At 40.7% G+C, this 12511-nt stretch overlaps 1 protein-coding gene across 1 annotated transcript in view; it reads left to right on the forward strand.

The window, feature by feature from the left end:
• Positions 1 to 12511, forward strand: part of JADE1 (jade family PHD finger 1) — a 120410-nt gene that overhangs the window by 33039 nt on the left and 74860 nt on the right. Inside the window, exon 3 of the mRNA XM_063458430.1 lies at positions 11234 to 11313. Coding sequence (XP_063314500.1) covers positions 11234 to 11313 — 80 coding nt within the window. The remainder of the gene's footprint in view (positions 1 to 11233; positions 11314 to 12511) is intronic.

Raw genomic sequence — 12511 nt, forward strand, 5'->3', positions numbered from 1 at the left:
ATGTTACAATAATTCAAAAAGACAAGGACATTGTATCTCTTGAATGCCTTTCCCGCTTCCATCGAATGCACCAGAGAAGATGTCCTAGATTCCACCCCATAACATTTTTATCTCCCTGCTCAACGCTGTGAGGTGTTCACACGTCTGTTAGATGCCAGCAAGACGATTTCCTACCAGCAGCCTTCTGTCTGAAATAAGCATCTCACAATAAGATTGATAAATTAATCAAAGGCTACAAACCTGTTCCTAGGAGAAAGAACCTTTACAATGCAAAGTCATTGTTAGAAACATAGAAAGTGACGGCAGATAAGAATCATTCGTCCCATCTAGTCTTAGTAAATACTTTAATTAGTCCCTGGCCTTATCTTAAGTCTAGGATAGCCTTATGCCTCTCCCATGCATGCTTAAACTCCTTTACTGTGTTAACCTCTACCACTTCAGCTGGAAGCTATGGATAGTCCACTACCCTCCCTGTAAAGTAACTTTATCCCTCTATCCGGTATATAATATGTGTTGGTACAGTAAATAAGCAAGAGGAAACTTACAGCTAAACACAAACACCGCAGAAATGTAAAAACAGCCCATGTCCTTAACGGTAAGAAAATTGAAAAACGGTCTGGTCACCAAGGGGTTAAACACCTTCTAGGTGTTTTCGATATTTTAGTCAGTAGTGTAATTTCAAGAGACGTGATGGTTTCCTTTTTCTGGAATTTATTTTATTTACGAATTTCTGGATTAATAAAGCTATTGGCTGAAGCCAAACCGGTATTCTATAAGTTTAATAAAAGAGTATTATCTTTTGTATCATGAGAATTATTATAGTAATAAATTATTATATTGCCTGTTCTGCTTACAATGGACAATATGAGAGGTAGTCAAACAATGTGGTTCAGTTTTGAATGGGCTTTTCTTATCTTTCTAGTCAGGCATTTAGACCAACAGGTTGCTTTCGGTTTGTGTATGTAGATGTTGACCACATAAAAAGCAGCACAGATATCGATAAGGGCAGTCCAGTAGTTATTTGTTTCTTTCCTGTGACACAGGAGGACACCACATGGGCAGTTACAGTTCCTTCTCATTGACTGCAGTCTATCTTGTACAGATTGTGCCGGGAAACTGGGATCCACATTTATTAATAAATCAGAGTCTTATGTTAATGTATTTAATATGGCATCCTATGATCAGAGGAGAGAGATCACATGTAAAAAATATTATTATTCATTAGAGGGAACCCATAGTCCTGAAAATAATTGTTATTTCTGGACAATATATTCCCTTCTGTGCATGCCCCTCTGCACCGTAAAATTATGTAAAATAATCAATTGCTCGCCTCATTTCCAGGGATGGGATTCCTCTGCTGCAGCCTCCAACCCCTCCTCCGCTGATGCCAGCATCCAAGCTGCCATCACCCACAATCTCCTCTAATCCATTGCTTTTCATAGATCATGGAATGGAATTAGGCATGCGCACCTAAGTGTAACATTCCTCATTAGTGATATCAACCACATTTTATTCCCAGACTGAGTTTTACTCTGTTCTGGAGGAGGTGGTACTGCCTAGTGACTGTCAGGAAGTCGGCCACTAAAGGTGGATTCAACCCTGCAATGTAAAATATACAATTTCCCCCAAAAATATTTTAAAAAGTTAAAATGCAAGGACCACTGTACTCAGATGACATCATTGGGATGATGTGGTCTGGGTGACTGTGCATATTTACAGTTTGCCTCCAGCTACATCTATTTAAAGGGACTCCCAGTGCCAGGAAAACAAACCGTGGTCTAGGTGCCTGGAGTGTCCCTTGTGAACAAAATGTGAACATAAAGCCAATCGAAAATAACATTCTGTTGCATAATCGTTCTTGTATAATCTTCATTAATGCTGGTGGATCCATGTTTTTGAATCCATGTAATAATTGATCATAAAAAGTTGAATTAAACACAAACATAGATATTTGTGGGTACAAACCATGATTTCACTAAACACTCAAGATATATCACATCAGTTGTTCCTGGGTTGCAGGACTTGCCTAGCAACCGGGAAAAAGGAAGGAAAAAATAACTACTTCATTTGTACGCAAGACTGCCTGTATTTGCTTTCTTTGGCACCATGCATATGGTAGTTTGAAATTTTTGTTTAGCTGGCTGCTTTTGGACGGCAGGAAGATATGGGTTTATGAATGAGGTTCTCATTCTGTGTTGATCAGGATGTTATGTGTTTCTAACATTTGATCATTTTGACTAGTTATGATCCTACACTAATGATATATAAATAAGTACAGTGGATTTGTATTCATTTTCTTCGGGTTTTTTTTTTTTGTAAATAATTTTTTAGATCATGCAGTTTACAGTAAATTACTATTCATAATTCAGATTCTCACATTGTCCTACAGGAAATTCAGCTTCACACATTTTTATTATGTTAAAGAGACCTTATTTAATGCATTTGAACAAGGCACCCTCTTTTTCCAAAGCACAAATACCTTGTGTGTGCTTGGCAGCGTACAATCAAAAGCTTCTCATAGAGGAGCATATGGCAAACTATGAGCACATTTAAAAATACATGAAAATAAACTAACAAATTAACCTTTGTTAACCCCTTATGGACAGCAGACGTGCTATTCCACCCTGCCAAATGTGGGTTCAAAGCTGCAGCATAGCTAGCCCCATGAATGCCCTCCATCACCCACCGGCCCTGTTCTACTTACAGCGGCGATCCCAATCTGGGGGACTGCCTGACAACACAGACAGTCCCCCTGCAGTCAATCTGACCTTTTAGTCCATAAGATTACAATGACATCGCTATCATATGACCATATCAGCGTCGAACAGCACTGCCTGCAGGGGGACTGTTTGGGTTATCCGGTAGATTCCCCCCCCCCCAAGTAAAAAGCTATTTAAACAAATGTGTTATACACATTATTAATAAAAAAAAAAAAGTAAAAAAAAAAACAAAAAACGTTTTATTATATATTATCAAAATATCCTTCAAATTCATTTTTTTATATATATATACATACATATATCCACGTATGCCCAGCACTCACTCTCCCGGTCTTGTCAACGCTTGTCAACGCCTAGGTGCAACACTCTACCAAGATACACAAACCAAGGAAGGTGCACTGACAGGACTTGGTGAATAATCATAAGCACTTTCTTGTACAATGATATACACCAAAATATGTGTCCACGATTCGATCTTGTTGAGGACTCCCTCCCCTTTCCCCAACCCCAAGACAAGTATAAGTGCAAAAAAACAAAATTTTAAATAGGGGAAATTAAAATTATGCTGTAAAACACCATGTGTGCCAAATGACACTCCAAAAAACATAAGGCAAATTTTCAATAATTGTTTCATTATAGAAATCCTACATATTCAATGCGTCATGCAAGAATGAAAACAGATATTTTTTTTAGGGAGAATAAATGACAATATAATACATTGTAACAAAATAGTATCTACTGTAAAATAGTGTTTGTGTATATGTATGTATGTGTGTGTATATATATATACATACTGATATGGGCTTGAAAAACGTCCGTCATTGACTGAAAGGTCGACACATTTCCTATTTATTCAGCAAAACTAAAAAAATTGATTCCAAGTTCTCCTGAGTGCACTTTTTTGGGGGGGGAGGGGGAGGGCATACATATATCCCCCAATAAAACATAGAAAGCTATTTTTTTTTCTTTTCTTTGCAGTTGTTACAGGTGCCTATTTACACAGAAAAAATGCTCTTTCCCAAAGGGTTAGGAAAAAAATTTAAAATCACAGTTTGATGTGAAATATTTAAGTGGCAGTAGGAATAGGAAGCAAATATTTCCTTTTTATTTTTTCTTCACACCCAATTAGTTGGTCTAAGTAGCCAAGTGCTTCTTTTAATTGATATTTGGCTGTCCCTATAGGCTAGCCATGATTTCAGAACTTTTTTTTCCCCATGTGTAATGCTGTAGTTCTGAAAGATGAAAGAGCAAGCTGATATAGAACCACCTCCTCCCAAATGACGGCTCAGTCAGATGTTCCATGTAAACACTAAAGAAGTGAATGAGTTGAGAAACATTTTCTATTTCCCCCGAGAACCTGTTATTTGTACAAGCAGTGTCAGGAACTCCTGTCATTTCAAGGATAGCTATGTGATCTCATAATTGTATGATTCCCTTTAGTCCTGTGTATTTGTTTAATGTTAGGTGCCACGATTCTGCTGACGCCTGCCATGTATAATGGATAGACTTTGTTACATGTGTGAGGACATGGGGATGTAGGACTTTGACTTGATCATCACAGAGCAGTGACAGGTGACAGATTTGCTTCCTTAAAGTAAAGCCAAATCTGAGCCTTTTCTTGGTTTATTTAGACACTTCGAAACTGACTAGCTGATTCTGGCCTGACCCCTATTTTTGCTTGCTGAGCATAAGTCATACATATTTTAATATGCTTCTGTAAACTTTGATCTATTATAGAGTTGGGCAGTAGAAGGGAGTCTAGGATGGCATTTTCATTAGCATTCTGAAATGACTGGACTCTGCAGTCCACTAGATAATAGATTACCTATGCATATGAGAAAATACATGCTTATACAGTTGAATGTGAGATTCCTTCAATTGTGTGGAAAATTGCACAATGGCAGAAGCTGGTATTTCCTTGAGGTGATAGATTGTTTATCTTTATTTTGATTTATATTGGTGTGTGCTGTGCACTTGTTTTGCTGTCCTTATTATACTCCTATAAATGTGGTAGTTCATAACCTTTGGGTAGGTACACCATACCCATGATTTATATAACGAAGATTCCTTATTGCAGAGAAGCCTTTTCCTCACTGCTAGGCCTCCCACGCCGTGTACTCTAGCTGCACTTCACTGATGATACTGCAGATGTTGCTATGTAATTGCGAGCTGCTGCGGTTATGATGCCACAAGTTCTCGTTCTGATTTTAACAAGATCATTTTTTATATCGCTAATATTAGAGCTTCCATTTTAGAGATATCTGTGAAAATATGCTGACTTGTGCCCGTGGTTTAAATCTTAGTACGGGAACAGAGCCTTGGAACTTCTGGCACCACAGCACCTACAGTGTGCTGTTGTGGTTATGGTCCTTAGGAGAGAGGAAGAATCTTTAAACACAGCACCAAAGGAAATCCTATTGTGCACAACTAGCTCATCAGGGTTAAGATGTATTTCTGATGACTGTTACAGTCATTGGCAGTTTTTCTTGATTACTGCTTTTTCCACTTTTAATTGTTTAAAATATTAATTTAAAGCCACTTGAGACCATGAAAAAATAAAGATGTTCTATCTTTCTCAATGTATATTGCTTGTGTAATAGATATGCGATATGCAGTTAATATATGGTACTATTATAAGGAACATGTGTACTATAGTGCTTTTTCTGCAGAAATTCTGGAAATAGAGCAGCCACATGTCGAGCAATGATGGAATAGGAGGGCACATTTACATGAATATTGGTTTACCAGATGTGGGCAGGAGGTCTAGTTTTTATGTAGTCTGCAGCAATCTTATGGGCTTGTGTCTGCATGAAAAAAGAAATAATTACACACTGTAAAGTTATCTGCTTCGCTTGCTTGCTTTCTCGTGTGTGTGTGTGTATTTTGTTGTTTTTATAAACCGAAGCCTGTAGACAGGCTAATTTTGCATTTTTATTTGCATTACAATGTTTTAATATCTATGCTTTATGTTTTCATGTATTTTGTCCCTTCCATCATTACTCTATTGACATAAAACTTCCTTATACTTGGTATCGGATATTTTAGTTATCTGTCTCCCTCCATTTATACCACCATATTTGCACATAACATGATGTGCCTTTATCTTTGGTAGTCTGGGACAGTCTCTCTCAGTTCACCATGGCACCTCTGCTTGCTGGGGTCCTCGCCAAAAGAGACGAAGAGAGAAAGCGAAGAGAGCCTGACCTCATCGTGCAGTCCTTAACTACATATCCCAGAATCCCTTTCACCTCCCAAAAAGTCATTAATCCAGCCCTCTTTTCCCAGAGAGTTCTTTCTTTACACAAGTCCCTTTGATTTCTTCCCCCCAGCTATATTCTGTAAGAAGTGACCAGTAAGGGTTGTTTTTTGGGTAGGTTGGACAGGATGGCCTGGGAAAACACATACTTCCATGGTTATAACTAGATGTTAATTACTCTGATCTTTTGTTTTAGCTGTGTGTTGTAAAATGCAACTGAAATCTTTGATTATTATCACACTGTTATCAAGTAGATGATCCCAAGTTGTGAAACCAGTCACATACACAGAAAGTTATGTACAATATTGCAGTTTTGCATATCAATTTCTTACACAAGCAGAGGCATAACTAGAAACCAACAGATCTGGTGCAAAAATTGCAAAAATTGCCCCAGGCCTCACCCCATGTGTCTCATCCCCCCTCCCCCCCAGATCCTCTGTGTCTCATCCCCCCCCTGCACCTTTAATGTGTGTCATTTCCCTCCACGTGTCTCATTTCCTCCCTAGCCCCTCCATGTGTTTCATTTCCTCACCAGCCCCTCCATGTGTTTCATTTCCTCACCAGCATTCGTCTCATTCCTCACCAGCCCCTCCATGCATCTCATTCCTCCCCAACTCCGCCATGTGTCTCATTCCTCCCAAGCACCTCAATTTGTCTCATTCCCTCTCTCACCACTCTCCTCCCTTCTCTCCTATACCTTCTAGCTATGTGTAGCATTGCGGAGTGATACTCAGTTTGACAGGAAGTGCTCTCTCAGTGGGCACTTCCTGTCAGACTGCGATCTGTTAGGTCACACTACTCACAGATAGTAGGAGAGTAGTAGCACAGCGTTCCCCTCCTGTCGGTGACCTGGCAATCATGGGCCCCGGCCTTGAAGTGATGGCGGCCCACCGTTGCAGCTACGGCCGGGCTCCTTTGAGTGACAGCCCAGTTGCAGCTGCGACCATGGTAGGTACGCCACTAACTACACCTTAATTTATTAGTTAAGGTACATGGTGGCTCTTTTGTTGCGCAGAGCCATAATGAACGCTGTGCGCGCTCAGGGACACTCTCTCACAGCATCCTTGCTTTTCATTATTATGTATATATCCATCATAATGAGAGCATGTGTGGTTTCTCTTGTAGCTTTGCATGTATAGAGCCTGCCCAGCATGAAATATTATCTAAAATGCTATATCATTTATAAACTCTCCATTCATATAGCTGCAATATCTGATTCGATTTAGAGCATGGGTGTCCAACTTTTTGGCTTCTCTGGGCCACATTGAGTGTTGAGGAATTTTCTCGGGCCGCATATAAAATATATACTATAGTTAAGGTATATAAGTCATAAAAAGTAATTTTTTTTTTATATTTTTCATTATAAAATGTAAAAAAAAAAAAAAAACTTACATGGCTAATAATAATAAACGCCTCTAATCACAGAACACGTTTAGGTAGGTTCAAATATTATATATTGTGGCAAATTACCACATGCTGACATGTGCAGCAGATTTCGGCGTTTGCACTGCACTGTCCCCTCCTGACGCACTACCCCCTTTCCTACACAGCATTTCATTGTTTCTACCTGTCCTATGCAGTCCGCGCTCAAGCACCGCGCAATTGAGTCACAAACGCAAAATAATAATTATTGATGGGATCCAGTGGCAGAACTATGCCTTAGTTCAAGAATTTTCTTTGGGCCCCCTTAGCGCAAGCATGGCCAAAAGGCAGATAGATCCCCATTTCTTATACAAATCCAACAATGCTTTTCCTGGTGGGGATCTACCAGGTAGCCATCCTTCCAGAACTGCATTTGTGAGCAGAGTTTGTGTTGGCGTGTAAACATGTTTTGTGTGTTTTAATGTATGTATGAATTTGTGTGAAGTGTTGGCATTTGAATGCAGTTGTATGTTTAAATGTACTGTTGCTATTTAAAAGTAGTGGTGTACTTGTATATAGTGTTTGTGTTGTAGATATGATTAGTGTTAGTGTTTGTGTTTTTAATATGTATGTATGTAGAGCTGGTGTTTGCTGTGATTTACACACATACACTGCCCCGCACATGTACACTGAAACACGCACTGACACATACACACACATACAGACACATAAATATATATATATACGCACACTGGTAACACACACTAATAACGCACACTGATGTAATGCACACTGATACACACCCTGGTGTTGGTGTAACGCACGCACATAAAACACTTATGTAATGCACACACTAATGTTATGCACACACTGATAACAGACACACACACACACTGATAACACACACCCTGATGTAACGCACACACATAAAACACACTGATATAACGCACACATACACACTCTGGTAACACACACAAACTCTGGTAACACACACCCGCAACTAACAAAACACTCTGGTAACACACACACACACACTAACACACTCTGGTCACACGCACGCACACACACACACACACACACTAACAACACACTCTGGTCACACACACACACACACTAACAACACACTCTGGTCACACACACACACACACTAACAACACACTCTGGTCACACACACACACACACACACTAACAACACACTCTGGTCACACACACACACACACACACACTAACAACACACTCTGGTCACACACACACACACACACACACACACTAACAACACACTCTGGTCACACACGCACAGTAACAACACACTCTGGTAACACACGCACACACTAATAACACACTCTGGTAACACACGCACACTGATGAAAAAAAACCCAGTTATAACACATCCTCAAATCTACACAAAAGATCCCTATTTACAATATCTGCTACATACCTTTTTGGTGCAGGGAGGTGGATTTCCTGTATTTTCTGTGGCATCTGGCTGGTTGTGATAGGAGTCTCCGTTGGCTCCTATCTAGTATCTCCCGCGCGGCTTCTTCATACGCCAGGAGGAAGTGACTTGCAATAACTTCCTCCCAGCACCGCGGCAAAGCAGGGACCCGGTTAGACACCGCGGCCCTGAAGTAGCGTGACCGGGTCCCTGAATAAACTTTGTTTAGTTCTGCGGCCAGTGGGCCGCATTGCCTGCGGATCCGGGCCGCATGCGGCCCGTGGGCTGCGGGTTGGACATGCCTGATTTAGAGCAAATATTTACGTTGAACTCCATTTCTACAATTCTACCTGCCTATTTCTTCTTCCTTTCTAAAGCATATATTTCCTTCTCAAAGTAATAGCATGTAGCCAGAAAACTTTTCAGACTGTAATATGGTGAGACGTTGATTTAACAGGGTTTTTTGGGTTTTTTTTTTTTTTTTTTTTTTACAATTGACCTGTAAAGGTAAGACTGAGAAGGATTATTTCATCTCGGGAGAAATTTATTTCCCAACTTTTCATAAGGTAGCGGCTATTTCAGGAGATAATGGGTATATTTTATACATGAGTCTTATGCACTGCCACAAGTAGAGTTTATAAGGATAAATAAATAAAACGTTTCACTTGCTGTTAAGTCTACCGTGGTGTTACTTCAGCAATTTTGCTCCTTTTTATTAAACCCATTGGGACAAATGACATTCCATGCCTACATCAAAATCATCTTTATAAAGGCCTTAATCCAGCATGTAATATCCTACTTTTTTATTTTACCTTTAGAAGCTATAGATACCTGCCCTAACATAGAGTAGAACATGGCAGACTAGGTTTTTATTTATTGTTTTATTTTAAATGGAAAACTTGATACCATTTATAGTTAGTGTTCCTTAAAAGGTTAAAGTAAAGTTGTAACAAAAGACTTTGTTAAAGTGAAAAAATATTTGCCTTAAATTTCCCATGTACACATGAAAATATGATATAACACAATGATACATAATTTAGGCACTGCAAATATTGATATATACTCCCCTACATTCCAATGCTGCAATCTTCAGAGCTTAGTGGGTATTACGTTTCGTGTAATGCCCACCTCCAGCTCCTCCCAAGGTCTTCTTTCATTTCCCCTGCTGGAGAACGCTTCCTTAAAGGGACACTCCAGGCACCCAGACCACTTCTGCTCATTGGAGTGGTCTGGGTGCCAACTCCCACTACCCTTAACCCTGCAAGTGTAATTATTGCAGTTTTTTTTAAACTGCAATAATTACCTTGCAGGGTTAAGTCCTCCCCTAGTGGCTGTCTATTAGACAGCCACTAGAGGGAACTTCCTGCTTCATAGCACAGGTTTTCTGTGCTAGAGCGTCGCTGGACGTCCTCACGCTGTGTGAGGACCTCCAGCGTCGCTCTATTCCCCATAGGGAAGCATTGAAATTCATTTTCAATGCTTTCCTATGGGGTGCGCTAATGCGCATGCGCGGCATTGCCACGCATGCGCATTAGGTCTCCTCGGCCGGTGGGCGAGATCAGTCTCGCCCACCGGCCGACGTAAGCAGAAGGAGGAGCGGCGGGGGAGGAGGAAGCAGCGACGTGGGACCTGTCGCTGCCTCTGGTAAGTCACTGAAGGGGTTTTCACCCCTTCAGCAACTGGGGATTGGGGGGGTGGGAGGGAGAGGGACCCTCCAGTGCCAGGAAAACGGATCGTTTTCCTGGCACTGGAGTTTCCCTTTAAGCAGAGTAAACATCAGTGACATCCACACAGTGGCTTCATTTCCAGAATGCCGGCGTCTGAATGGACATCATTCCATTCCTATATACCTTAAATAACTAGGGAAGGAGGGCCAGCTAGGGAGTTACTATAGCAACTGCAGTGCATGCACTTGGGAGAGCAGAAGCACTGCCTGTGGGAGATTTATTCTGCTCTCCCTTGTCAGTCAAATAGTCAATGCTGAAGATTTGACTGAGAAGTGGGACAAATTAAAAAAAAAAAATTGTTGTCATAATATATGCATTTGCTGGCAAATCTGCTAGCACAATGTATAAGTTAAGTTTCATGCTTTTCCCAAAGAACATTAGGGGTTTTGGGGGGTTACCGGTATCCTTTAATAATCAGTTTAGTCTAAGCTAAATATATCCGATCGTAATAAATAAATGTAACTTTTGTCTTACTAAATAGTCCTTTAGAACAAGTTCTGAAATTAAATCGCATTTGCAAACATAGTTTTTAAATCAGTTTAAAAATAAATGAAAATAAAACTAAAGTTGTCGTTTTTAAAGTGCTGTGTGATGGCGAAAGAAACGTTTAAACATGTAAGCATGGTTTTGTCAAACTGCAAATGCCTAGCTTGTATTATCCGTGTATGCATTTATAAAACCAATATATGTATACATGTAAAGTTGGAATCTTTAAACTATTTTCTTTCTTAAGGTCTCTCTACATCATGGTCCCAGAACTCAAAGTCTCGAAACAGGAGAAGTTCAAGACATGAAGATCAGAAAGCTTCTGAGGTATTGTACAATCAGTTATGGAATATTTTAGCCCTGAGTGAGTGGTGTAGTATTAGGGAATCTTGAAATATAAGGCTTGCAGCAAGATTTTGTTTTCCAAATTTACAAGTGGTCTGTGTTATTTGAATCATGTCAGAAGCCAGAGAAGAGAAGAAAAAGCAGTTTGTTCCAATTTTGGAAGGCTAGGGCCAACATATTGAATCAAGGCCAAAGTGTTTTTTTTTGTTTTTTTTTTTGTAAGCACACAACCCACAAATTAGCACTTTATAATATGACAATCCTGGTTTTGCGTTACTTACTCCTAGGGTTAATTAGCCTCAACCACACTCTTGAGCAGAAACAAAATTGTTTTCATCGTTAACAATTTGAAATGTTGTGAAAAAAGTTTTCTGCATAGCTAGCACAATGCTTTATTGTGTTTGTTTATTTGTCCCTTCATTCTTTTTAACCCATTCCCAAAAACGGTTGTTAACGACCGCGGACGTACCTGCACTTACCTGATCGCTGGCGATCGTGATGTAGGGACTTGTCTGGCATCCCGGGCAGTCCCCCTGCGGCTGATCCGGCCCTCCGGGCCATGTGATCGCAGGGTCCTCGCGATCACATGGCCGGAATAGCAAGCTTGTGCAGTGCTCTCAGGGGGAGTGCCTGAGCGCTATGCCTGCCCCCCTCATGCCTGCACAAAAGTTTAGAAAGTAAATAAAAGATATTAAAAAGTTTTAAAAAAGTTGGGGGGCGGGGCCTGACCGCTGAAGCGAGTGGACGCAAGAAGCAACAGCTCCCGGGCCAAAAAACGATAAACGCAGATCGGCACCCAGATCGGGCTTCGGGATGCTGACCACAAGCAGAGGACACGGAGCCCTACAGAAGGACACCTCAAACGATGATGCCCTGCTCGGCGCCAACATGCGGCCTACCCACACGAGAGGCGCGGGAGGGACGGCCGCTCTCCCGCCGCTTTCACACTTGGCAGAATCGCTACCGGGCCCACGTTCCCCCCCCTATGACACTAGTACTAGATATTTGCATTTCCTATATCTGTCTGCATGTAACACTATGCATTGGCCATAGGGCCACATTGCTTGACCCTAGGACAGTCTGCACTTTAATGAGGCGACCGAGGGGTGTCCTGTGGTAATCTATGTATTGCTATTATAATTACTTGAATATAGCCAGGGGGGTCAACGGAATTGATGTA

Source organism: Pelobates fuscus, chromosome 6, assembly GCF_036172605.1.
Source record: "Pelobates fuscus isolate aPelFus1 chromosome 6, aPelFus1.pri, whole genome shotgun sequence".
NCBI lineage: Eukaryota > Metazoa > Chordata > Amphibia > Anura > Pelobatidae > Pelobates > Pelobates fuscus.